The sequence below is a fragment of the Aureococcus anophagefferens genome (genome assembly GCF_000186865.1).
Source record: "Aureococcus anophagefferens unplaced genomic scaffold AURANscaffold_1, whole genome shotgun sequence".
NCBI classification, from domain to species: Eukaryota; class Pelagophyceae; order Pelagomonadales; family Pelagomonadaceae; genus Aureococcus; species Aureococcus anophagefferens.
Window position 1 is genome coordinate 1,919,546 of NW_008705561.1, and position 24,957 is coordinate 1,944,502.

Sequence of the window (24,957 nt, forward strand, 5' to 3'; positions counted from 1 at the left end):
CCGCCCTGGTAGTGGCCGCCGCCGCGCTGATTCGGCGGGTAGGGCTTCTGGCCCGCGGGCGTCATGTTCCGGGGCATGGCGAAGGAGCAGCGCGCGCGCGTGGAGCCGACCTGGACGGGCTGGGCCGCGACGGCCTTGGCGGCGGCCTCGTGGGTCTCGTAGGTGACGAAGCCGAAGCCGCGCGACTCGCCCGTGTCGGAGTGGCGCATGACGACGCACTCGTGGATCGGCCCGAAGGCGCCGAAGGCGTCGGTCATCTCCTGCTCCGTGGACCGCGTCGTCAGGTTCGCGACGTAGAGCTTCTTGATGCCCGCGGACGCCGCCTGCTCCGTCGTCGCCGACGCCGTCTTCTCGGCCTGCGACGGCGACACGTTGAGGATGCGGCCGTCGAGGACGTGCTTGTCGTTGAGCACGCGGTTCGCGGCGGCCTGGCTCGCGAGCGTGACGAAGCCGAAGCCCCGCGACTGGCGCGTGTCCCGGTCCTTCATGACGATGGCGTCGAGGACCTCCGAGAACTGGGAGAAGTGGTTGCGGAGCGCGGTCGCGTCCGTCTGCCACGCGAGCGCTCCGACGAAGAGCTTCGTCGGGTCGCTGTCGTCGCCGGGCCAGGGCGCGGGGCCCCGGGCCGCGGCGCTCTCGTCGACGGGCGCCGCCGGCGCCTCGGGCTCCGCGGACGCGGGCGCCGCGGGCGCCGCGCTCCCCCACTCGTCGGGCGCGTCGTCGATCTCGGGCGGCGCGTCGTCGACCTCGGGAGGCGCGTCGTCGACCTCGGGCGCGGGCGGCGGCGGCGGCGCGGGCTCGGGCGCGGGCTCGGGCGCCGCCGGGGCGACGCCGGGGGGCGCCTCGTCCGCGCCGTCGCCGTCGGCCATGGTGCGGGCGCCCTGTGGAAGAGAAGTGAGGCGGGCGGCGGTCTTCACTCGAGAACTTCGGCGAACTTGACTCTTTTTGGCTTAGGTGCTCTCGCTGCGGACACTCTCGACTCGACGACAGACGACCTAAGCTGACTATTAACAGGGCGTTTCACACGGCTCAGCGCATCGGGCGTCGGCGAGAAGCTCTCGAGCTCGCGAGATCGCCGCGCCGGGGATCAGGGCTCGCGGTGCACGCGACGGGCGGCCGTCGCGCCGCCGCGACCTCACCACCACGCCGTCGCTGCCTCGCCTTACAGTCTCCTGAGGAAGGCGGCGACGGCCTTGCGCGCGTCGCCGATGGTCGCGTAGGGCGCGAGCGTGAGGTCGGGGTTCGACCGGAGGAGCCTCGACGGGTGCTTGGCCGCGGCGTGGAGGCAGAGGATCTTCTTGCCGAGGGCCTCGGCGGCGGCGATCTTGTAGCCGACGCCGATGGACGCGTTGGAGACCTCGGCGACGAGCGCGGCCGCGTCGCGTATGCGCGCGAGCTCGCGGTCGCGGTACTCCTTGTCGTCGCGCGGCGGCTTGGCGTCGCGCGCGTCGAGGGCGACGTCGCGGAGGCCCTCGAGGTGTGCGAGGATGTCCTTGGCGAGGCCCGCGTCCGCCGGCGGCGCGGACGTGAAGAACGCGAAGTGGATCCGCGGCTTCTTGGAGCCGCCGCCGTCGCGGCCGCCGCGCGGCGCGGGCGACGGGCTCCGCCGCGCGCCGTCGCTCCGGCCGTTCTTCGCCGGCGACGCGGACCGCGTGCGCTTCGGCGACGGCGACCGCTTGCGGTCCTTGCGCTTCGGCGACGCGGAGCGCTTGCGCTTCGGCGACGCGGAGCGCTTGCGCTTCGGGGACGCGGAGCGCTTGCGCTTCGGCGACGCGGAGCGCTTGCGCTTTGGGGACGCGGAGCGCTTGCGCTTCGGCGACGCGGAGCGCTTGCGCTTCGGCGACGCGGAGCGCTTGCGGTCGCGCGACCGGGACCGCGACCGGCGCGCGCGGGGGCTCCGGTCGCGCGCGCCCTTGACGGCCGTGATCTGGAGCCCGCCGCCGTTGTTGGCGCCGCTGCCCGTCGAGGCCTTGGCGGTGACGACGCCGTCGGCGGCCATGGCCTCGACGAGGCCCGTGAACTTGCCGTACTCGGTCTTCGCGGCCGAGAACTGGGGCCAGCGGCGGCGCATGCGGTCGGCGACGAGCGACGCGTTGAAGGGGAACCGCGGCGCGTTGGGGCCGTTGACGACGTCGAGCACGGCGTCGCGGAAGCAGCGCCGGACCTCGCGCGTCTTCAGCGCCGGCGCGTCGGCCTTCTTGTCCTTGTCGCGCTTCTTGTCCTTGTCCTTGCCGTCGCGCGGCGACGACGGCTTCTCCTTCGCTTTGCCGTTCTTGCGCTCCGACGGCGCGTCGGCGGCGGCGGCGGCGTCGCCGCCGGCGGCGCCGTCGTCGGCGGCGTCGGCGGCGGCGGCGGCCGGCGCGGCGGCTTCCGCGTCGTCCGCCGGCGGCGCCGACGACGCGGGCGCCGCCGCCGGCGCGTCGTCGTGGTCCGACTCGATGCCGTAGTCGACCTCGTCCTCGAGACTGCAGACCTCGAGCGCTGCCATCGCGTCGGAGTTTGAGCCGGCGAGCGCGCGGGCCGGGCTCTAGCTCGAGTGCATCTTCGAGTGCGGCATGTTGTTGAATACGATGTTGACCCTTTCCCAACAAGCAAACTCGAGGTCCCCGATGCGCCCGATGCTGCCCCCGACGATGGCGGGAGCGCGCGTTTGGTAGAACATTCCTCTCAACGTGTTGACCCTCTCTCCATGTTCGCCGCCGCCCCTCCGCGGTCGCCGGCGCGCCGCGCGGACAGGCGGCGCTACGAGACCTCGCCCGGCGTGCCCGACGCCGTCGACGAGGAGCAGCCGAGCCTCTTCGAGGGCTTCTCGCGCGTCGCCGTCGCGGCGCGCCTCGATGCGCGCGACGCGCCCGGCGCGGCGCGCCCCGCGGCCGCGGACGACGGGCGCCGCTTCGAGGTCTTCCTCCGGCGCCGCTGCGCGGCCCCCTACTGGGCGCTCCACGTCGCCGGCCGCGTCGCGGAGACGAGCGGCCGGTACCTCCAGACGGGCACGGGCCACGACGCGGGCGCGATCTGGACCGCGTTCTGCGTCGGCGCGTCGACGGCGGCCCTCGCGGCGCCGCCGGAGACGCGCGACCGCTTCGTCGAGCACGCGCCCGCCGCGGTGCTGGCGAATCTCGTGGCGAAGAACGCGATCCGGCTCCGGCACATCTTCGCGCTCGAGCCCGGCGACCTCGCGCTCGAGGTCGGGCGCCTCGCAGGGACCTTCAACAGCCCCGCCTACCTCGCGTACCTGTGCCTCCTGGCCTTTGGCATGCCGCTCATCGCTAGCGGCCGGTTCCGCTTCCAGGCCCTCATGATCGCGACGAACGTCTCCCTCTCCGGCCTCGTCATCGTGGCGGCGCGCGCGGACCCGGTCCAGTTCGTCCCGCCCCTGTCGCTCTACGTCGCGGCGGTCGCGGCGTCGAACGTCGTCATCCACGCGCTGCTGAGGCCGCTCTGGCTCCGCGCGCGGGCCGTCGAGGACGCGCGCCTCGAGAAGCGGGCCGACGAGCTCGACGCCGCGAAGGACTTCGTCGTCTGGCAGTGGCGCTTCGACGCGATGCGCGTCGCGGCGGCGGCGTCGAAGCGCGTCGCGGCGGCGGCGTCGTCGTCGTCGGCCTCGATCTCGTCGAGCCTCGTCGAGGACGCGCTCGAGGCCGCGGCGCCGGGAAGCGCGCCGGACGGCGTCGCGCCCGCGGAGCGCAGCCCCTCGCCCCCCGGCTCGGTCGGGAGCGCGTCGTCGTCGTCGGTCTCCATCTCCTCGAGCCTCGTCGAGGACGTTTCACATCACCGACTCACGGCGATGCCGGCGCGCCTGCTCGCGCTGCTCGCCATCACAACACCGACCGCCGCCTGGCTGGGCCAGATCTTCCGCCACCGCTTCCTGCCCCGGAGGAACGCGCTCGAGGGCGTCGAGCTGCGGCCGCGGACGATCCACATCGACCCCGACTGGTCCATCGACGTCGTCGAGATCGCCACGGTAAAATCGCGCGTCGAGCGGTGGATGGCCGAGGAGGACGCGCTCGCCGTCGACCCGTTCGGCGCCGTGTGCTGGCCGGGCGCCGTCGCGGCCGCGCGCGCGCTCAAGCGGCTCGGCGTCGCGGCGGGCGCCGACGTGCTCTGCGTCGGCGCGGGCACGGGCCTGGAGGCCCTCGCCGCGTCGGCGTTAGGAGCAGCAACCGTTACCGCCCTCGACTACGCGCCCGAGGCGCTCGAGCTCTGCCGCCGGTCCGCGGCGGCCGCGGGCTGCGAGAACGTCGAGGCGGTGCACTACGACCTCTACGGCGACGCGGACCTGCCGCCCTGCGACGTCTTGGTCGTCGCCGACGTGCTCTACGACCTGGGCCTCGCGGCGCGGTGCGGCGAGGTCGCGGGCGCCGCGCTCCGGGGCGGCCGGAGGCCCGTCGTCGTCGCGACGGACTCGCAGCGCTACGCGGGCCACGGCGACGCGTTCCTCGAGACGCTCGCGTCGCCCGGCGCGGCCTGGCGCGCGGAGGCCGTGGCCTTCACGGGCAGCGGGCTCCTCGTCGACGACGACCAGTCCTACGAGGCGACGGCCAACGTCCTCGTCGTCGACCCCCGGCGCTAAGGCTCACTCGTCCCTTACCCGTCGCAGCGTCGCGAGGGGCATGACGGGGCTCGACGACCGCCGGGGGCTCGGCGAGGGCCCGCGGCGGACCGACTCCACGAGGCTCGGCGTGATCAGCGCGGAGCAGAGCGAGTCGTCGCCGCTGACGATGGACGCGCTGTAGTGGTCGAACTCCTCGAGGTCGCGGTAGTTGCGCCGGGATCGCTCGTCGGGCCGCCGCGAGCCCTCGCCGGAGGCCGCGTCCGCGCCGCCGGCGCGCGCGGCGAGCGAGAGGAGCCGCGGGTCCACGGGGGAGCCGATGAAGGTCGCGCGCTGGTCCGGCGAGATGCCGCGGACGGTCTGGAACACGAACGGCGCCGGCGCGCCGTTCGACGTCCGCAGGTCGCAGCGGAAGGGCCGCGCGGGCTCCTCGTCCGCGAGGCGCGCGATCTCCGCCGACGCGCTCCGGCGGTCCCGGTCCGTGAAGAAGGGCAGCGCGTCGAGCGACCCGACGCTGGCCACGCCCGTGAGGTCCTGGGCGCCGTGGGACCAGAGCGCGACGGACCCGTCGTCGCGCACCCCAAAGACGACGAGGCTCAGACTCTCCAAGCTCTCGAGCCGCGCGACGGCCGCCGCCTGGGGCGCCTTCGCGCCCGTCGCCTCCGCCGCCGCCGCCGCGCGCCGGCCCCGGCAGAGCCGCGCGATGACGAGCGCCTCCGTCGCGATGGAGAGCTTCCAGTAGAGCCAGGCCGGGCTGCTCGGGTCCGTCGCGAGCTTCGTCGCCACGATGTCCGCGATGATGATGCCCGCCGTCACGGACGCCGTGCGGTCGCCGCAGTGCCAGTAGCGGTCGCGCGCCACGCCGTAGGGGAGCCGCGTCATGCGGATGCACTGGTCCGCGGCCGCGGCGCCGTACGTGATGAACAGACTCCAGTGCGCGACGTTCCAGGCGCAGTAGGACCAGGGCGTGCCGCCCGCGGCGCAGGTGCCGTCCCAGAGCGTGCGCACGCGGTGGCTCAGCGTCGCCACGGAAACGAAGGCCGCCATGATCGCGTAGACGCAGCAGCTCGCCGTGAGCACGACGTTGAGGCTCCGCGCGTCGTCGGGCACGCCCGTGGGGATGGCGATGAAGAGCGTCATGAGCGAGAAGAACCCGAGATAGTAGGCGTTGCTGTAGGTGACGGCGCGCGCGACGACGACGAGCCCGACGGCGAGGGGGACCGTGAAGCCCTGGAGCAGCCGGTCCACGGCGTGGTCCTCCTTGTCCGACGCGTCCGGGTCCTTCGCCGCCGCGTCCGGGGCGGCCGGGGCGGCCGGGGCGGCGACCGCGCAGCCCTTGGAGCCGTCATGGGGCGGGGCGCCGACCGCGCAGCCCGGGGAGCGCTCCGGGGCGGCCGGGGCGCCGACCGCGCAGCCCTTGGAACCCTCCTGGGGCGGGGCGCCGACCGCGCAGCCAGGGGAGGGCTCCGGGGGCGGGCCCGTTCGCGCAGGCTCCATTACTATCATAAGAGATTGTGGCAGTGCGGCTCGGCTCGCAGAAAATCGAGTTCGCAAGCTCAACATGTCTTCAACGACCACGTGACGCGCGACGCGTCCTTCAAGACGTGTCCAAAGAGCCAGAAGCCGAGCGAGCGCGCAAAAGCCAGCTTCCGCGCCGTTACGTCCGTCCTCAGGGCCCGGCCGGCGGGCAGGCCGTCGCCGCGCGGCTCCGCGCCGCGGACGGCGGCGCCGGCGGCGCGTCGCCGGCGGCGCGGGGCGACACGGGCGGCGTGCGGCGGCCGTCGACGCCCGAGCCGTCGACGACGGCCAGGATGTCCGCGAGGACGCGCTTCGTCTCCGTCGGGTTCGTGATCCAGAGGCAGGGGCACGACGACCGCGACGCGTAGTCGTTGCCCGTGATGAGGAACTGGTCGCCCACGTGGAGGCAGTTCTCCGGCCGGATGCCCAGGAGGCGCTGGAAGCCCTGGACGCCCTCGCGCTTCGTGCCGACGTCGACCCAGACGTCGGAGCCGCCGTTGAACGCGCAGAACGGCACGGAGGACCGGCACGCCCGGAGCGCGTCCTGCACGCGGAGCACGGCCTCGTCGAGCTGCTCGCGCCGCGGCACGCGCGGGATCAAGCCGACGGCGCGCGTCTTGCGGATCACGCGCGCGCCCGCGAGGCCCATGTCGTCCGCGGACCCCCGGAGGCTCGCCTCCGCCGCGTCGAGCAGCGTCGCCGCCGCGGCCTCCTCGAAGGTCACGTCCCAGGTCGCCTCGCGGCTCCGCAGCGTCGCGGCGCCGCCCGCATCGCGGTCGAGCTGGAGCAGGTAGTTGCACTCGCCGCCGCACACGTAGAACCGGCGGAGCGCGTCGGCCGGCACCGCCAAGTCGTCGAAGACGCGCAGCAAACCCTCCAGACGCTTCTCGTACTTGTCCGCCTCGTAGCCGTAGCCCGCGGCCGTGACGAGCGCCACCGTGACGCCCGCAGCCAGGAGCCGCTCGATCTGGCCCGCGAGCGCGGCGTCGTCGAAGTTCTTGCCGTCGGAGTAGAGCGTGCAGTCGCCGTCGAAGGACACGAACTTGAGCGGCGACCGCTCGAAGGCCATGACCTGGGCCAGGTTCAAGATTTCCCGGATCTCGTTGAAGCTCGGCGCGACGAAGCGCCGCGCGCTGACCTTGAACCGCGCGTCGAAGCTCCGCCACGCGGCCTCGAGCGGCAGCGCCGTGTGGAAGATGCCCAGCGACGGCACGGCCGTGCGCAGGCGGCTCGGCTCGCCCGGCGTCTCGTGGCGGTACTCCTCGACGAGCTCCTCGACGTGGGCCCAGGAGTTGGACGCGCTCTCCGCGAGGGCGTCGAGCACGAAGCTCGGCTGCAGCAGGCCCTTGATGAACTCGATGAACTGGTCGCGCCGGTGGCTCACGAGCATGTAGTTGCGCCGCCGCGACGAGAAGGACATTTTGGTGGTGGGCGTGGCAGCGTTTGGGTAGCGTTTGAAGGTGCGATGCGGGCGCGGCGCGACGAATCGAGTGAGGCCCTCCTTGTGGCAAAACCTCTGATCGATAAAGCAACCCGGGGTTAATTTTGACCCCCCGAGCTATGGTCACTTTTTTTTTTCACTTTTTTTTTTTTGCGCCGCGAGCCGCGGAGGGTCCAGGGGGTCCCCGGGGACCCGCCCGGGGCGTGCGCGAGCGCGGGGGGGGGGCGAACGCGCGCCGACCGTCGTAATGCGCCGCGCGGTCCCGCGCGGGCGCGACACGCGGCCGTCGCACGCGCGCTAAAGCGAGTTCCTCGACAACCCGCCGCGTCGCAGCGCCCTTCCCCACCCCCTGGTGCCCCGGGGGTCCGCCGGGGCGCGTAGGTGCATCGAAAAAAAAAAAGTCAAAAAAAAAGTGCCAATAGCTCCCATAGCTCGAGGGGTCAAAATTAACTCCGATCTGCTTTATCGCGATCACAGAAAGAGCACTGCCATCTCACGCCACTGCAACCTAAGCGCGCGCCGCCAGCGCGCCTCCCGCCGCTAATGGCGCTGCTCCTAGCGCTCCTACCGTTCGCGCGGCCGCTCCAGCTCACGCCGCCGCTCCAAGTTTCAGTCCTCGAAGCGCCCACGCCTCAGGAGCTGGAGGCATGCACTTCCTGTATGGTAGACGGGTTCTGGGCGTCGAAGCGCCTCGACGCGGCGCAGCGCGAGAGGCTGGCCGCGACGCAGTACGCCGACCTGGAGCAGCGCTTCGGCGGCGACGGATCCGGCCGCGTGCTCAAGGGCTCGCTCGTCGCGGCGGCGGACGGCGGCCGCGTCGTCGGCATGGCGTCGCTCGAGCTCGGCCTCTTCGACGGCGCCGCGCTGTCGCTGCTGCCCCGCGACGAGGCGGCGGAGAAGATCGTCGAGAAGATCCAGGACGTGCCCGCGGCCGCGCGGCGGAAGCCGCTGCCGGAGCTCTGCGTCGACCTCTTCGGAGAGTACGCGCGCGTCGCGCCGCTGCTGGCCAACGTCGCCGTCGTGCCCGGCGCGCGGCGGAAGGGCCTGGGTCGACGGCTCGTCGCCGCCTGCGCGGACCTCGCGCGCGACGGCTGGGGCTACGACGACGTGCTCCTCGAAGTCGAGTGCGACAACCGGCCCGCGGTCGCGCTCTACGAGCGGGTCGGCTTCCAGGAGCTTTGGCGCGCGCCCCGCGCGGCGCTCGAGGTCGACCCGCGCCGGGAGTCGGGGCCGCCCCTGAAGCGCCGGGACAACGTCGACCACGTGGCGATGCGGCTGCCCGTGTAAGATGAGATATGGATTTGTGTTCCGAGTCAGCGCTTTCTTCTCGCAGCGCTCCTTGTCGACCATGTCGTCGGCACCGCTGCTCCGGGGGTCCCGCAGTTGTCGCCTGCGCGACAAAAATTTAGTGGATTTCAAGAAATGCAACAAAACATTCAACAAAAACTTGGCGATGCACCACAACATTGTCATGTTGTGGTTGACGCAGAGACCAGCTCGTGATCGCGCATCGCAGTCAGCCCGCTTCGACGAGCGGCTCGAGCGACTCGATTCATGCTTAAGCTCACGCTCCTCGCTATGCTCAGCTCCGTCCGGGCCCTCGTGCGGTCGCCGCTGCCGCGCGGTACCGCGCGGAGCTTCCACCGGGGCGCGCCCCTGCGCATGGGCCTCGAGAAGCTCGAGGGCCTGCGGAACGTGGCCATCGTCGCGCACGTCGACCACGGCAAGACGACGCTCGTCGACGCGATGCTCAAGGAGGCCGAGGTCTTCCGCGCCAACGAGGCCGTCGAGGAGCGCGTCATGGACAGCAACGACCAGGAGCGCGAGCGCGGCATCACGATCCTCGCGAAGAACGCGGCCGTGGAGTACAAGGGCGTGAAGATCAACGTCGTGGACACGCCGGGCCACGCGGACTTTGGGGGCGAGGTCGAGCGCATCCTGAACATGGTCGACGGCGTCCTGCTCGTCGTCGACTCCGTCGAGGGGCCGAAGCCGCAGACGCGGTTCGTGCTCAAGAAGGCGCTGGAGCTCGGCCTCCAGGCCGTGCTCGTCGTGAACAAGATCGACCGCCCCTCGGCGCGGCCCGACTACGTCGTCGACAAGGCCTTCGACCTCTTCGTGGAGCTCGACGCGAACGACGAGCAGACGGACTTTAGCATCGTCTACGCGTCCGCGCTCCAGGGCAAGAGCGGCGTCGAGCCCGACGACCTCCAGGACAACATGGCGCCCATCCTGGACGCCATCATCGAGTCCATCCCGCCGCCCATGGTCGACAGGGAGGCGCCCGTGCAGCTCCTCGTCGCGAACATCGACTTCGACGACTTCAAGGGCAAGCTCGGCATCGGCCGCGTGCGCTCCGGCGTGCTCAAGGCCAACGACAAGGGCTCCTTCGGGGCAATGATGGGGCCCGACGACACCATGCGGCCCATCGCCGTCAACGACCTCTTCGTCTACGACAACCTGGGCCGCAAGGCCGTCACGGAGGCGGCCGCGGGCGAGATCGTCATGTTCTCCGGCGTGTCCGACATCATGATCGGCGAGACCGTCGTCGCCAAGGACGCGCCGCTGCCCATGGAGCCGCTGGAGGTCGAGGAGCCCACGGTGTCCATGTCCTTCGCCGTGAACAAGTCGCCGCTCGCGGGCAAGGAGGGCGACAAGCTCACGAGCCGCGTCATCCGCGACCGCCTCATGAAGGAGCTCGACCGCAACGTCGCGCTCCAGGTCGAGCCCCAGGACTCGGGCGACGCCTTCAAGGTCAGCGGCCGCGGGCCCCTCCACCTCACGGTGCTCATCGAGACGATGCGCCGCGAGGGCTTCGAGCTCGAGATCGGCCCGCCGGAGGTCATCATCAAGGACGTCGACGGCGTCAAGTCCGAGCCCTTCGACGCGCTGGAGATCCAGGTGCCCGACGAGTACGCGTCGAACGTCGTGGACCTGCTGAACCGCCGCAAGGGCGAGATGACGGACATGGGCAAGACGGAGACGGGCGACTTCACGTACGTCAAGTACCTCCTGCCCACGCGGTCGTCCATCGGCCTGCGCACGAACATGCTCTCGGCGACGCGCGGCACGGCCGTCATCGACAGCAACTTCGACTCCTACCGGCCCTTCGCGGGCGACCTCGAGGCGCGCGAGAAGGGGTCGCTCCTCGCGTTCGAGGACGGCGAGGCGACGTCCTTCGGCCTCACGGGCGCGCAGGACCGCGGCCAGCTCTTCGCGACGCCCAAGACGTCCGTCTACAAGGACATGATCGTCGGCGTCCACCAGCGGCCGGGCGACCTCCGCGTCAACATCTGCAAGCAGAAGCAGCTCACGAACATGCGCTCCGCGACCAAGGGCATCGTCGAGGGCCTCTCGCCGCCCCTCGAGCTCACGCTCGACTCCGCCGTCGAGTACATCACCAACGACGAGCTCGTCGAGGTCACGCCGGAGTCCATCCGCATGTGCAAGAAGCCCGGCTGGGACAAGAAGGGCAAAGGCAAGAAGTAGGCCCCGCGAACCCCCTCGCTCGTAACCGAACACCAAGTCGACTTACGCGCCTAGTCTAGAAGTAGGCCCCACGAAATCCCCCCGCTCGTAACCGAACACCAAGTCGACTTACCTAGTCGTCGTCGTCCGAGAGGTCGTCGAGGTCCTCGAGGAGCCGCGGGTCGATGCGGCCCGCGCGCGGCGACCCCGCGGGCGCCGGCGCCGGCGCCGGCGCGTCGGCGCCGTCGTCCGCGGCGCCGTCGCCGCCCTCGTCGGGGACGGGCGCCGGCGGCGCGGCGTACGCGTCCCGGAGCCTTTCGAGGTCCGCGGCGACGGACGACGGCGGCCGCGGCGGCAGCGCGGCGCACGTCCGCCGCAGGCCGTCGTAGGCCGCCGCGGCGCCGCGGAGCGCGGCCCAGTCGAAGGCGCCGTCCGGCGCCGCGTCGTCGCCCGGCACCGGCGCGGGCGACCGCTCGACCCAGTCCGGCCGCGCGCCGCACGCGAGCTCGAGCGCGTAGCTCTCCGCGAGGCCCCGGAGGACGTTGCCCGCGTCGCGCGCGAGGGTTCCCGGGTTCGCGGCGAACTCGTCGCGGGCCCGGAGCAGCGCCTCGAGGGCCGCGTCGTCGACGCGCGCGCCGACCATCCAGCGCCGCGGGTCGACGGCCGGCTTCTTCCGCATGTGCGCGCGCGCCATGGCCTCGACGGCGACGGTCGGCGGGCACTGCGTGCCGTGGAACGTGTGCAGCGCGAAGACGCAGCCGCAGCGCCAGCGCAGGTCCCGCGGCACCGCGGCCGCCGCCGCGCCCGCGGAAAGCGGCCGGTCCCACTCCTCGCGCAGGAGCTCGAGGCACGTGCGGAAGAGCGCCTGGCAGCAGGCGGCGCGGCTCGGCGGGTTGTTCACGCGGAACGGCGCGTGGTGCAGCAGCGACATCTCCCGCGCCTTCCACTCGGCCTTGAAGCTCGGCCAGGACGGGTCCGCGCCGCTCGCCCAGGCCTCGAGGAGGCCCACGATGTCGTGGCGGATGGCGGACCGGAACGTCTTCGACACGTCGCCGTCGTCGTCCGTCTTCTTCGTCCGCTTCGTGGACATGGTGTTTGCGGGGTTTCAGCTCGATCAGGGACCTGGCCGTGTCTCCATCGTCGAGCTCCGATGGACTCAGGCTGGAATTGCCGCAAGATCAGCGACGTTTGCCACTTGCCAAGTCGTCCGTGCCGCCCGACGCCGTCATCACTGAGTGGTGGCGCTCGCGCAGTAACACAACTCGTCGCGTTACCGCGCTGCGACACGCGCCATGCCGTGCGAGCTGTCGCTCGGCGGCGCCTGCGTGTGGTGCGTGCTCCTGGGGAGCCTCTACGTCGGCAGCCTCTACGCCGTGCCGGAGCGGCTGCGTGCGCTCCACCGGGACCACCCGCACCACATCCGCGCGCGCTTCGTCGCCGTGAGCGTGGCGTCGCTGCTGTCGCTGGCGCTCTTCGCCGCGGCCGGCGGCGGCCGGTGCCGTCGCCTGCCGCTCGCCGCCGCGCTCGGCCTGCGCGGCGACACGGCGGCGCTCGCGGCGCGGCGCGCGCTCGCGCTCACGGCGAGCCTCTACCTGGGCCCGCTGAGCGTCGCGGGCCTGGGCTTCTACGTCGCCGTCGACGCGAACTGCGACGGGCAGGTGCGGACGCGGCTCGACTGGCTCGACGGCGCGGTCAAGGTCTTAGACGAGCTCCGGGAGGAGCGCCGCGCGCACTACGCGATCCCCGGCGCGCTGGAGATGTCGCTGCGGAATCTGGTCGTCGGCCCGCTGAGCGAGGAGTTCGTGTTCCGGGCCTGCATGGTGCCGCTGCTCCTCGACGCGGGCCTGGGCACCGCGCGCGCGGTGTGCTGCAGCCCGCTGTTCTTCGGCGTCGCGCACCTCCACCACCTCCGGCGGCGCGTGCGCGACGACCGCGCGCCCGTGCTCGAGGCCCTGGGCCAGACGCTCTTCCAGTTCGCCTACACGACGCTCTTCGGCGTCTACACGGCCTTTGTGTTCGCGCGGACGGGCAACCTCGCCGCGGCGTTCGCGTGCCACGGCTTCTGCAACTACATGGGCCTGCCGGACCTCGACTTTAGCTGCGTGCCCAGCGACCTGCCCTGGCTCTCGAAGCGCGAAAAGCTCGTCCAGGTCGTGCTCCACAAGCACCGGACGTTGCTCTTCGCGCTCCACGGCGCCGGCATGGCCCTCTTCGGCGCGCTCCTCTTCCCGCTCACGCGGCCCGAGGCCTTTGGTTCCCCCTACTGGCCCTAACGCACCCTCGAAACTTACCCGAGTCTTCACGCCATCATCGTAGACCGTGCCGCCCGAGGGGGTTGGTCACGACGGAGAAGAAGGACTTGGAACTCGGGGGCAGGGGCGTCCGCCCGCCGCGCGCGGGGGGGACCTCCTCCTTGGCCTCCGCCTCTTCCTCCTCCTCGTCCTCCTCGTCCTCCTCCTCCTCCGGCGGCGCGGCGGCCGTGGCCTCGAAGGTGTTCGTCGCGCGCCACTCGACGGACGACACGCGGCGCTGCTTCCGCTTCTGCTTCCGCGAGATCGCGAAGAGCCGGTCGCCGAGCGCGCCGTCCGCGGAGACGCGCTTGAGGGCCTCGGCCTTGGCGGGCCGTAGGGGCGGGTAGAGGAGCGACTCGACCCAGACGTGGGTCTCGCTCAGCAGCTTCATGACGTCCATCTTCGCCATGTTCTCCCGGCCGACGGCCTCGGCCGCCGCGCAGCAGAAGACGCGCTGGACGCCGCGGATCCACTTGCGCTTGAGGGACGTGAGCTTGCGGCGCCGATCGAAAGGGTGCATCATGTCGTTGGCCATGATGACGAAGCCCTGGTAGAAGATCGTCTGCACCGTCGAACTGCCGACGGCGAAGACGGGCAGCCACACGGACTCGAGGCTCCGGACGACGGGGTAGTCGTCGAGGAGCGCCTTCACCGTGATGTAGGTCGCGGAGAAGGCCGCCAACACGCAGACCGCGTCGACGCTCACCTGCATCATCTGCGCGTAGACGTGGGGCACGAGCGTGTCCGCCGTCGCCAGGATTCGCATCGCCGCGGACGTGATCTTGTTGAGGTTGTCCTGGACCTGCGCGTAGTTCGGCGCCTCGAGCTCCAACAGGTCGGCGTCGTGGGCCTCCTTGACGAGCTCCGACACCCACGCGAGCAGCACGATGTGGACCTGGTCCTCGCTGAACCGCGCGAGCACCGCCGCCTCCTTGTCCGTGACCACCCGGAGCCCCATGAAGTCCGTCTCCGTCAGGTGGGCGAGCAGGTCCGACGCCGCGAAGCCCTCCTCGACGACCTGGAACGGCGCGATGCGCGCCCAGACGTAGATGTGCGCGAGGCCGAGGTAGCGCTGCGTCGTCGTCAGAAACTCGTGCGCGCCCGCGTGGCTCACGTCGACGTGGGGCCGCACCGAGAAGCAGAAGTCGTAGATGGCGCGCTGGAGCGCCCGGCCCTCGTCGAGGTACTTGAAGTAGCGCGTCAGCGCCTGCGACACGTACATGGACAACAGGAACGACGCGAGGAGCGTGATCGTCTGATAGACCTCGTTGCAGGGCGCGAGCATGCGCATGAGCCACTCGATCCACCTACGAAGGACGACAGGGTCGGGATTTTTTCGTCTCGGGCGAGAATTGGCGACAGGGTCGGGATTTTTTTCGTCTCGGGCGAGAATTGCGCGAAAATGCACTCCCGTCGCTCGACGCTGCGATCCACCGCAGGCACCGCGCCTCGTCGCCGTCGCTGTCGTAGTCCGCGACGTCGCCGTCGACCTCCGCCCTCGCGTCCATGGCCGCCCTCTCGTAGACGAGGAAGCCGCAGCCCTTGGCGCTGCTGTAGAAGACCATGAAGACGCCGAGGCTCAGGACGGCGTAGATCAAGACGACGTTCTTGATCTGGATGAGCAGCGTGCCGCTCTTGAGCGTGAGGAAGGCGTTCCAGAGCCGCAGCCGGCTCGGGCTGTAGAAGATGGCCACGCCGCGGGTCTCGTGCTCCTCGGGAGAGAAGGAGGAACGCTTCGCGCCCGACGGCGCCCGCCGTAGCTCCACGGCCGGCGATTCTAAGGAGGAACGCTTCGCGCCCGACGGCGCCCGCCGTAGCTCCACGGCCGGCGATTCTCCCATGCTGCTGCTTCCTAGGGTGCCGGGGCTGCCAACATCGGTCGACCTGGTCGGGGCAAGTTCAACAGCGTCAACGAGACGGCTTCTTGCCACAGGGAAGCTCCTCAAGAGAGAGGTCGACGCTGAAGGAGAGCACTGACCCGGCGGGATGGGGACCTGCTGCTGCGCGCAATAAGCTCGGCCTCGCAATGAGCTGGAGAGCGCTTTACGTCATCGGCATCGCGCGCGCGCTGCAGCAGCGCACCCCTCTGCGCACCGCTGCCAGAAAACGCACCGCTGCAGCGCTCGCTGCGACCGAAACCACGGACGATTACGGCATATTACAACAAGAGATGGAGCGCGGCGGCGCGTCCTTCACGGACTGCCGCATCGCGCCCTGCGGCGGCACGGAGCGCGCGATCGTCGCGACGGCGGCCCACGCGAAGGGCAGCGTGCTCATCCGCGTGCCGCGCGCGCTCGCGATCACGTCGGACGCGGCGCTCGCGTACGCGTCCGGCGCCGCGGCGAAGACGCTCGAGGGCGCGTCGGACGGCGACCTGCTCGCCGTGTGGCTCCTCGAGCAGGACGCGAGCTCCGAGTTCATCAAGAGCCTGCCCACCGTCGCGGACCTCGCGCACCTGCCCGTGTTCTGGGCGGGCGACGACCTCGCGCTCCTCGCCTACAGCGACGTCGGCCGGAGATTGGGGGGGCGCGTGAAGAGCGACGACGCCTTTCACGCGGAGCTCCGGAGGGTTTCGCCGGACTACGCGGCGTCGTGCGACCGCGAGCGCTGGGCCTGGGCCGAGGCCCGGGCAGGACACGAAACGCCCGACGAGACTTCGACGGGCGCGCGATCGAACAGTTTCGACGCGAGCGTTCGACTCCCCGGAAAGGACTCGACGAGAGCAACCGACCCGTCCGAACGTCGGCCGAATCGACGTCGATTCGACTGAGATACAGAGATGAGAAGTTTCGCCGGACTGATCCGGCTCACCGGTCGTTTCCGGCGCAGGCCAAGGCGATCGTGGCCTCGCGCGCGTTCTCGATGCCCGGCGACGGCCCGCTGCCGCCGGGGTCCTGCGTCGGCGAGGACTACGACGACGCCTACGTGCACGGCGTGAGCGCCCTCATACCCCTGGTCGACATGATCAACCACGTCGCCGTGTCCGACGGGGCGGCACAAGAGAGCGAAATTCCCAACTTCAAAGGCTCATATCTCGGCCGTTTTCCACTCGTTTCGGCTGACTTTTGGACGAGCGATCATCTCTCGGAACGGTCTCGAAGCGTGGGTGCCTTCTTTGGAACGCGCGCGCGCGGAACACTCACGTTGAAGAGACGTCGAATCACTCTTGTGCTGCCCAGGTGTCCGACGGGGCGTCCTGCGAGTGGGGCGTCGAGCGCCTGCCCGGCGACGTCCGCGGCGACTTCGTCGTGCGGGCGCTGCGGGACATCGAACCGGGCGAGATGTCCATCTCCTACGGCGACCTGAGCGCCGCGGGGTCGCTCCTGAACTACGGCTTCTTGGGCCGCGACGCCGCGTCGAGCCAGGATTGCGCGACGGTCTCCGTGTCGCTCGACGCGCGCGAGCGGAGCGAAGCGTCGAGCGGGTTCGACGTCGCGAGCCGACGGCAGACGCGACTCTTCGACGCTCTCCCGGGCCGGAGCGCGAAGCGGAGCCTCTGGTTCCGCGACGAGGACCTACACGACACCGACTGGGCCCGCGGCGAGCGGAGGGTGCGCGTGGGCTTCGGCGACCCGACGAGCGGGCGCCTGCTGCTCGCGCTCTGCCGCGTCGCCGTCGCGTCCGAAGCGGAGGTCGACGCGCTCCTCGCGCTCCCGGACGTCGCCGAGCAGTGGGCGGCGACGATCGCGCCGGCGCCGGTGTCCTGGCGCAACGAGCGCGCGGCCATGGAGAGGCTCGACGACGTCGCGACGGAGGCGCTCCGGGCCCGCGAGAATTTGGACGCGGAGCGCGGCGGTGGCAACGTCAACGCGCGCAACGCGGCCATCGCCGCGGACGTCGAGACGGAGATCCTCGTCCACTGGCAGACGCTCGCGCGCCGCGCGTCCTACGTCCTCGACTTCGCGTCCGACGCCGACGACGCGCCGTCGGCCTTCGACGTCGGTATGATATACGCCGAAGAGCTCGAAAAGATGCTCGACTCGCCGACTTGCTTCCCAAAGTACGCGCCGCCGACCGCCGTCGCCTAGCTCGCCAAAGTTCACAACGTTCGTTCCGATCGTATCCGCCCGGTCGCTCCGCTTGTCGCCGCCCGCTCGTAAAACTCGTTCGCCGATGAGGGTGTCGCCGGGGGGCTTCTGGCACGTGGTTTTGGGGCGGGTCGCGCACTCTAAGGCGTGGGCGGCGCGTCCGAGGTCCTCCGCAAGGCGCGAGCGGCGGGGGTGAGGTCCCTTTTCAAGGGCAAGCGGCTGTGTCGAGGTCCCTGTTGACGTGCAAGGTTTGAGGTTGAAACCCAAGTTGACGCGGCGTTTAACATAGCCCGCCGGCGGGATATGTTGCAAGTAAGGGACCTTCTCTCCGGCGCCTCGCCGCGCGTCGCATGCGCGAGAAGCCTTCTTAGACCTGCGCCGCGGCCTCGGCGGCCTCGCGCTCCGCGGCGCGCTTCGCCTTCCGCCGCTCCTTGGCGTTCATGCCGTCGTCGGGCCGGTCGGGCGGCGGCGCGAGGTCGACGTCCTCGAGGTCCGCGCCCAACTCCGAGAGCCAGCCCCGCAGCGCGGCGACGTCGCGGCGCTTCGCGACCGTGAGCACCGCGGGCCGCTCGCCGCCGGCCTCCCGGAGCGGGTCGCGGTCCGCGCGGCCGGCGAGGTGGACGTAGGTGTCGGCGTTCGCGGGCTTGCCCAGCACGACGACGGCGTCGACGGCGTCGACGTGGAGCCCGCGCGTCACGGCTTGGTCCGCGACGAGGACGACGGGCGCCGCGGGCGTCGCGGCGCAGAGGGCGGCCCGCAGCTCCTCGGCGCCGGCGCGCGACAGGGCGTCGCGGCCGCCGCTGTCCATGGCCCGCTCGCGCGCCTCGCGCGCCTTCTTCTCGGCCGCGTCCGCGTCCGCGTAGCCCCGGCGCCGGTTCCGCTGGCTCGACGGGAAGAGCGCGTCGTTGAGGACCACGGTCTCGCCGGCCGCGCGCGCGCCGAGGGCGTCGGCGACGGCGCGCACCTTGAGGCCCGAGCTCGAGCAGACGAAGAGCAGCGCGCGCGCGGGCTTCAAAGCGCCGAGCGCGTCGACGACCGCGTCGAGCGCCGCGGCGTCGCCGGCCTTGCTCGGCAGGCTCACCGCGCAGTGGCGGAGCCGCTCGGACGTGAGCGTCGTGCGCACGTTCTTCGGGCCCAGGGGCAGCGACGTCTTCACGGTCAGCGCGACGGCGCCGGCGGGAGCGAGGCTCACGGTCCGGAGCGGCGGCCGCACCAGCGGCGACGCCCTGAGCACGGCGTCGAGCTTCTTCCGCGACGCCCGGTCGAGCGTCGCGGACCCGGCGACGACCTGGAGCGTCTCGACGCCGCGCTTCGCGACGAGCTGCGCGAGCGCCTCGGCCGGGTGGCGCCCGCGGTCCTGCCACCGGCTCGCGCGTTTGCCGCCGAACTTGCGCGCGGGCATGAGCAGGTCGAGCTCGTCGAGGACCAGGGCCTCGACGTTTAAAGCGCCGTAGAGGTCCGGCGCGTGCTCGAGCACCGCGCAGAGCTCGGAAGGGGTCGCCGCGACGCAGCGCGAGTCTACGATCGCGGCCGCGGCCGCGGCGAGGCCGCCGGGCGCGCCGACGCCGGACGTCGTCACCGACGCGACGGCGCCCTCGCCGGCGAGGGCGCCGAGCACGTCCGCGTGCTGCGCGACGAGCTCGCGCGACGGCGCGAGCACGAGCACGCGGCCCTTGGCGCGGCCGCCCCAGAGCACGCGCGCGACGGCCGGCAGGAGCATGGCGAGCGTCTTGCCGCTGCCCGTCGGCGCGTGGAGGCACGCCGACTCGCCCTTCGCCGCGCCCGGCCCGTCGTGGCTCGAACTCCAGAAGGCCTCCTGCGCCGGCGCCGCGACCTCGATGCCCCGCGCCGCGAGCGCCGCCGACGCCTCCGCCGGCAGCGCGAAGTAGTCGCCGAGGCTCGCCGCGCGGCGCGCCGGCGCGCGCAGCAGCGATGACGGGCGCGGCGCGACGAGGGACGCCGCGGACCGCAGCGCCAGGAGGAGCATGAGCAGCATTGCGAGCTGTGTGCTCGCCAGTCACAGCCGGTAAAGCAACCCGGGGTTAAGGTAATTTTGACCCCCCGAGCTATGGTCACTTTTTTTTTTCACTTTTTTTTTTTTGCGCCGCGAGCCGCGGGGGGTCCAGGGGGTCCCCGGGGACCCGCCCGGGGCGTGCGCGAGCGCGCGGGGGGGGCGAACGCGCGCCGACCGTCGTAATGCGCCGCGCGGTCCCGCGCGGGCGCGACACGCGGCCGTCGCACGCGCGCTAAAGCGAGTTCCTCGACAACCCGCCGCGTCGCAGCGCCCTTCCCCACCCCCTGGTGCCCCGGGGGTCCGCCGGGGCGCGTAGGTGCATCGAAAAAAAAAAGTCAAAAAAAAAGTGCCAATAGCTCCCATAGCTCGAGGGGTCAAAATTAACTCCGATCTGCTTTACTTAAGTTGATGTTCAAGGGCCATCTAAGGAGTCCGGATTACGCGCGAGATCAGCGCGCCGGAATTTCGGGGACGCGGGAGGGGGGAGGGGCGCCGGCGCGCGCGCGCGGGCGTCGGACGGCCGTCAGCTTCAGGCGAGCGCGGCGAGGCCCACGGCGGCGGAGAGCACGACGCCGAACGCGGAGGCCGCGGACGCGCCGTCGAGGGCCTCGCCCTCGGTGCTGGCCGTGGGCGTGGACGCGGCCGTCGTCTGGACGGACGCGAATTCCGACGACACGCCCTGGTCCGCGGCCTCGGCCTGGAAGGCGGCGTCGATCTCGGAGGCGCTCATCGCGCCGAGCTCCGCGGCGGCTTCTTCGGCCATTTCGAGCGTGGGCGTCTCGATGGTGTAGGCGACGGTGAGCGTGTCCGTCAGGCGGCGGCGGCGGGACGCGGCGGAGATGGTCACGGTGACGTACTCGTCCTGGACGCCGACGGAGTCGGCGATCGCCCCGATGAAGACGGCCTCGTTGGCCTCGGCGTCCGCGAGGGTCATGCCCTCGACGGTGAGGTCGCCCGTGACGACGTTCGTGACGCCCACGGCCGGGCAGGAGAGGTCGCAGTCGAGCCCAATTCCCGTGAGGATGTACTCATACATGTCTTCGACGTACGTGCGAATCAGGTCGGCGCAGGCGGAGCAGGAGTCGTCGCCCATGGTGCACTGGTAGGCGAATTCGACGATGTCGCTCACGGACGCGCAGGTGCCGTCGAAGTAGTTGTCGTCCGAGTCGTACGAGTACGAGTAGTAGTCGAAGTCGTCGAAGGTCGGGCAGTTCGAGGCCATGCACTCCACCGCGGCCATGCTCGCCGCCATGAGCGCGTCGTCGTCCTCGGCGTGGTGGTCGTCGTCCTCGCCGTGCTCGCGGCCCTCGTGGTCGTCCGCCTCGTGCGCGTAGCCGCCGTCGAGGAAGAAGGTGTTCGTGCCGCCCGTCGCCGCGGAGAGCACGGGGCTGTCGCCGTCGTAGCAGGCGGCGTAGGGCACGCACGCGGAGTCGTCGATGCCGCCGAAGCCGATCATCGTCGTCGCGATCTCCATGGTCATCTCGTCGACGCACATGCCCGTGCAGTCGGAGAAGCCGACGACGAGGATGGCGCCGCTCTCGGCGCAGTCCATGCAGTCGAGGGGGCCGAGTTCCGACACGTCCTCGCTGAAGCCGCACGTGTTGCACGCCGTCGGGCTGCTGAGGCCGTACATCTGCATTTGCGTCATGAAGTCGTCGTCGGTCCAGCCCCCGGAGAAGCAGCCCGTGCTGTGGGAGAAGTCGGCGCACTGGCCCGCGTAGTCGTCGTCGTCGGGCGCGGCCTGGGACACGCGCGCGACCTCGTTCCGCGCGGCGCGGGCCTTGGCCTTCTCCGCCGCGACGTCCTTCTTCGGCGTGAGCTCCGCTTTGTCCAGGGCCCGCTGCCAATCCTCGGGGTCGACGCGGCCCTTCGTGTCCCAGGCCTCGCGGATGTAGGGGTGGATCGTGTCGAGCATGCGCTTCGGGCGCCGCATGCGCGCCGCCTCCGAGCCGTCGAAGGCCGCCGCCAGCTTCTTCTGCGCGAGGCCGGCCTTGAGCTTCCCCGCGGCGTAGTTCCGGAAGTCGGCAATGTCGGCGACGTCGGCGGCGGCGGCCGCCACGGCGAGGAGCGCGCAGCGCGGAAGCAGCCCCATAGCAGTTGGTTGGTGGTTCTCGGGCGCTAAGAAAAGAAAGTCAATAACGGCTAGTATATCGCGACGCGAGACGTCGTTGACGCGAAGCGTGCACTCGAGAACGGACCGGGGCAGCCAATTTTGCTCGAGGAACGGCGCCGCAGCACCACCGCAATTTGCGCGGTCGGTACCGCGCTGCGCAGCACCGGCGCCGGCCTTCCGCCGCCATGGTCGTCGTCGACCGCATCATCATCAACGTCCAGAATGGGCTCGCGGCGCAGGGCGTGCGCGGCGCGACGCACCTCGCGTCGCAGTTCCGGCTCATGGACGCCGACGGCTCCGGCAAGCTGACCCTCGAGGAGTTCTCGCGCGGCATCGCCGGCGCCGGCCTGCGGCTCTCGAGCGCCGACGCGCGTCTCCGCGGCGTCCCGGCGGCGCGCTCCGGCGGGCCGCGCGACCGCCGCGCGCGCAGGTGAGGAGCCTCTTCGTCGAGATGGACAAGACCGGCGACGGCCAGGTGACCCGGAGCGAGCCCGCCGCGGCGTCGTCGCGCGTCCGCGGCGCGCCGCCCGTCGAGCCGAGCGCCGCCGCAGGTTCGTGCACGCGCTCGCGGGCGGCCTGTCGCCGCGGCGCCGCGCGCTCGTCGGCCAGGTCTTCCGGCGCATCGTCGGCGAGGGCGGCGGCGACGCGGCGTCCCTCGGCGACGTCGGCGCCTGCTACCGCGCGGACCGCCACCCGGACGTCGAGCGGGGCGCGAAGACGGCGGCGGCGGTGCTCTCCGAGTTCATGGGCGCGCTCCGCGAGTCCGGCTGCGTGTCGCACGGCCGCGTGACGCTCGAGGGCCTGCTCGACTTCTACCGCCTCAGCGCGGCCTTCGTGGGCGACAACGAGTTCGAGGCGACGATGGAGGCCGTGTGGCGGCCCCGGGGCGCCGCCGTGTCGTCGCGGAAGCGCGCCGCGCGGCCGCTCGGCGACGCGTCGGCGCGCGCGGCCGCCGCGGCCGCGCGGCCCGCGGAGCGCGCGCTGGACTCGCTGCGGGCGGCGCTCAAGAAGCGGGGCGTGCGGGGCATCGTCGCCCTCGCGCGCAACTTCCGCATCGCCGACCGGGACCGCTCCGGCGCGCTAAGGGAAGTGGAGTTCGAGCGGTCCGTCAAAAACTCGCAGAGCGGCCTCGACAGCTCCGACATCAGCGCCCTCTTCGCCTACTTCGACGCGGACCGGTCCGGCGAGGTCGACTACGACGAGTTCCTCGCCGCGATCCGGGGCCCGCCGAACGCGCGGCGCCAGGCCATGGTCGCCGAGGCCTTTTCCGTGCTCGACGCGGACGGCTCGGGCGTCGTCGAGCCGTCGGACATCGTGTCGCGCTTCGACGCCTCGAAGCACCCGGACGTGAAGAAGGGGGCGCGCACGCCCGACGAGGTCATGCGCGAGTTCCTGGACACCTTCGACGTCGGCGGCGTCGTCGACGGCAAGGTGACGAAGGACGAGTTCCTCAACTACTACCACAACGTGTCCTGCTCCATCGACGACGACGACTACTTCGAACTGATGATCCGCAACGCCTGGCACATCGCCGGCGGCGAGGGCTGGTGCGCGAACACGGCGAATCTACGGGTGCTCGTGACGCACGCGGACGGCTCGCAGTCGGTCGAGGCGGTCGAGGACGACCTCGGGCTGTCGCTGCCCAAGGACGCCTACGAGGTCCTCAAGCGGCTGCGGGCCCAGGGCGTCGACGCCGTCTCCGTGACGTCCGCCGCGGGCGCGACCTTCGGCGACGGCAAGGCGAACGGCCGCGCCGCCGCGAACGGCCGCGCCGCCGCGAGCGGCCGCGCCGCGCCCGCCGCGGCCCCCACGGCCCCCGCGACGGCCGAGTTCGCCCTCGACTGCCTGCGCAAGGCCCTCAAGGCGCGCGGCGTGACGGGCATCGTCACGCTGGCCCGCAACTTCCGCATCGCGGACCGCGACCGCTCGGGCGGCGTCGACCTCAGCGAGTTCGAGCGAAGCGTGAAGAACTCGCAGTGCCACCTGCCGCGCCAGGAGGACTACGCGACGCTCTTCGCGTATCTGGACGACGACGGCTCCGGCGACGTCGACTACGAGGAGTTCCTCGCCCACCTCCGGGGGCCCATGTCGCAGCGGCGCAAGGATCTCGTCGCGCTCGCGTTCCAGGTCCTCGACGCGGACGGCTCGGGCGTCATCGAGTGCCAGGACGTCGTCGACAAGTTCGACGCGTCCCAGCACCCGGACGTGAAGCAAGGCAAGAAGTCGCCCGACGAGGTGCTCCGCGAGTTCCTCGACACCTTCGACGTCGGCGGCGTCGTCGACGGCAAGGTGACGCGCGCGGAGTTCGACCACTACTACCACAACGTGTCCTGCTCCATCGACGACGACGACTACTTCGAGCTCGTGATCCGCAACGCCTGGCACATCCCCGGCGGCGAGGGCTGGTGCGCGAACACGGCGAATCTACGCGTGCTCGTGACGCACGCGGACGGGTCGCAGTCGGTGGAGATGGTCGAGGACGACCTCGGGCTGTCGCTGCCCGAGGACGCCCTCGAGGTCCTGAAGCGGCTGCGGGCCCAGGGCGTCGACGCCGTCGCCGTGACGTCCGCCGCGGGCCAGACCTTCACGGACGACGGCGCGAAGCAGGCGAGCTGGGCGAAGAAGTACGCGCGGGCGCACGCGGCGCCGCTCGCGGCGGCCGCGCCGCCGCGCCGCGCGCCGGCGACGACCCTCGGCGCGGCCAAGTCCGCGGCGGTCCTGGCCCGCCGCCAGGCGACGACGGGCCTCGGCGACGACCTCGCGACGGCCGTCCGCGGCGCGGCGGGCGTCGGCCGCAGCGGCGCGCAGGTCGACGCGATGGAGACGCGCGTGCCCCTGGGCCTGCGGGACGCGCTGCCCGCGGGGACCCAGGGCGTCGTCGACGCGCTGCGGCGCCACCTCAAGGACACGGTGGGCAGCCACGGCCTCCACCGGCTCCGGCGGTCGTTCCTCGCCGTCGACGGTAACCGGAACGGCGTCCTCGAGCTCGGCGAGTTCGTCGAGGCGCTGCGACGGGTCAACTTTTCGTGCACGCGCGGCGACGCGGAGCAGGTCTTCACCTTCTTCGACGCGGACCGGTCCGCGGCGCTCGACTACGCGGAGTTCGTGGCCTGCGTCCGGGGCCCGCTGAGCGACCGGCGCCGCGCGCTCGTGCGCCTCGCGTTCGACACGCTCGACGTCGAGAACGCCGGCGCCGTGTCGCCCGGCGCTTTGGCCGAGCGCTTCGACGCCCAGGCCCACCCGGACGTGCTCGCGGGTTTGGCGACGCCGGAGGACGCGTACGCGACGTTCATGGACAACTTCGACGTCGGCGACGCGGGCGGCCTCGTGCGCCTCGCGGACTTCGAGGGCTACTACGCGAACCTGGGCGCCTTCGAAACTTCCGAGACGCGCTTCGACGCCCTCGTCGGCGGCGTCTGGCACGTGTCGCCGTCCGCGGCCGGCGGCGCGCGCCTCGCGGCGGCGCACGACGGCGAGCGCGAGCTCCGGGTCCGCGTGACGCTGGCCAACGGCCACCAGAAGACGCACGACC

The 24,957-nt window shown here is 71.7% G+C and overlaps 10 protein-coding genes across 10 annotated transcripts; 4 read left to right on the forward strand and 6 right to left on the reverse strand.

Moving 5' to 3' along the window:
• Positions 1 to 125: 125 nt before the first annotated feature.
• On the reverse strand, positions 126 to 302 carry AURANDRAFT_9354 (hypothetical protein; the record flags this gene model as incomplete). The annotated part of the gene is made up of 1 exon (XM_009033902.1): positions 126 to 302. A coding segment is annotated over one exon (177 nt), but the record flags the coding sequence as incomplete, so codon positions are not given.
• A 75-nt stretch (positions 303 to 377) lies between these two features.
• On the reverse strand, positions 378 to 593 carry AURANDRAFT_9576 (hypothetical protein; the record flags this gene model as incomplete). The annotated part of the gene is made up of 1 exon (XM_009033905.1): positions 378 to 593. A coding segment is annotated over one exon (216 nt), but the record flags the coding sequence as incomplete, so codon positions are not given.
• A 1,092-nt stretch (positions 594 to 1,685) lies between these two features.
• AURANDRAFT_9402 (hypothetical protein) lies at positions 1,686 to 1,868 on the reverse strand (the record flags this gene model as incomplete). The annotated part of the gene is made up of 1 exon (XM_009033904.1): positions 1,686 to 1,868. A coding segment is annotated over one exon (183 nt), but the record flags the coding sequence as incomplete, so codon positions are not given.
• A 4,353-nt stretch (positions 1,869 to 6,221) lies between these two features.
• On the reverse strand, positions 6,222 to 7,490 carry AURANDRAFT_18663 (hypothetical protein; the record flags this gene model as incomplete). The annotated part of the gene is made up of 1 exon (XM_009034393.1): positions 6,222 to 7,490. One exon carries the CDS (start codon positions 7,488 to 7,490, stop codon positions 6,222 to 6,224), a length of 1,269 nt encoding a protein of 422 aa, XP_009032641.1.
• A 564-nt stretch (positions 7,491 to 8,054) lies between these two features.
• Positions 8,055 to 8,798, forward strand: AURANDRAFT_60724 (hypothetical protein; the record flags this gene model as incomplete). Its single annotated transcript, XM_009034116.1, has 1 exon — positions 8,055 to 8,798. The coding sequence occupies one exon, from the start codon at positions 8,055 to 8,057 to the stop codon at positions 8,796 to 8,798; it is 744 nt and encodes a 247-aa protein (XP_009032364.1).
• A 225-nt stretch (positions 8,799 to 9,023) lies between these two features.
• On the forward strand, positions 9,024 to 11,040 carry AURANDRAFT_52055 (hypothetical protein; the record flags this gene model as incomplete). Its single annotated transcript, XM_009034117.1, has 1 exon — positions 9,024 to 11,040. The coding sequence occupies one exon, from the start codon at positions 9,066 to 9,068 to the stop codon at positions 10,998 to 11,000; it is 1,935 nt and encodes a 644-aa protein (XP_009032365.1).
• Positions 11,041 to 12,736: 1,696 nt separating this feature from the next.
• On the forward strand, positions 12,737 to 13,252 carry AURANDRAFT_19189 (hypothetical protein; the record flags this gene model as incomplete). Its single annotated transcript, XM_009034118.1, has 1 exon — positions 12,737 to 13,252. One exon carries the CDS (start codon positions 12,737 to 12,739, stop codon positions 13,250 to 13,252), a length of 516 nt encoding a protein of 171 aa, XP_009032366.1.
• A 4,413-nt stretch (positions 13,253 to 17,665) lies between these two features.
• AURANDRAFT_60726 (hypothetical protein) lies at positions 17,666 to 19,294 on the reverse strand (the record flags this gene model as incomplete). The annotated part of the gene is made up of 1 exon (XM_009034392.1): positions 17,666 to 19,294. One exon carries the CDS (start codon positions 19,292 to 19,294, stop codon positions 17,666 to 17,668), a length of 1,629 nt encoding a protein of 542 aa, XP_009032640.1.
• Positions 19,295 to 19,841: 547 nt separating this feature from the next.
• AURANDRAFT_60727 (hypothetical protein) lies at positions 19,842 to 21,245 on the reverse strand (the record flags this gene model as incomplete). Its single annotated transcript, XM_009034391.1, has 1 exon — positions 19,842 to 21,245. One exon carries the CDS (start codon positions 21,243 to 21,245, stop codon positions 19,842 to 19,844), a length of 1,404 nt encoding a protein of 467 aa, XP_009032639.1.
• Positions 21,246 to 22,286: 1,041 nt separating this feature from the next.
• AURANDRAFT_18505 (hypothetical protein) lies at positions 22,287 to 22,949 on the forward strand (the record flags this gene model as incomplete). The annotated part of the gene is made up of 1 exon (XM_009034119.1): positions 22,287 to 22,949. A coding segment is annotated over one exon (663 nt), but the record flags the coding sequence as incomplete, so codon positions are not given.
• Between the last annotated feature and the right edge of the window lie 2,008 nt (positions 22,950 to 24,957).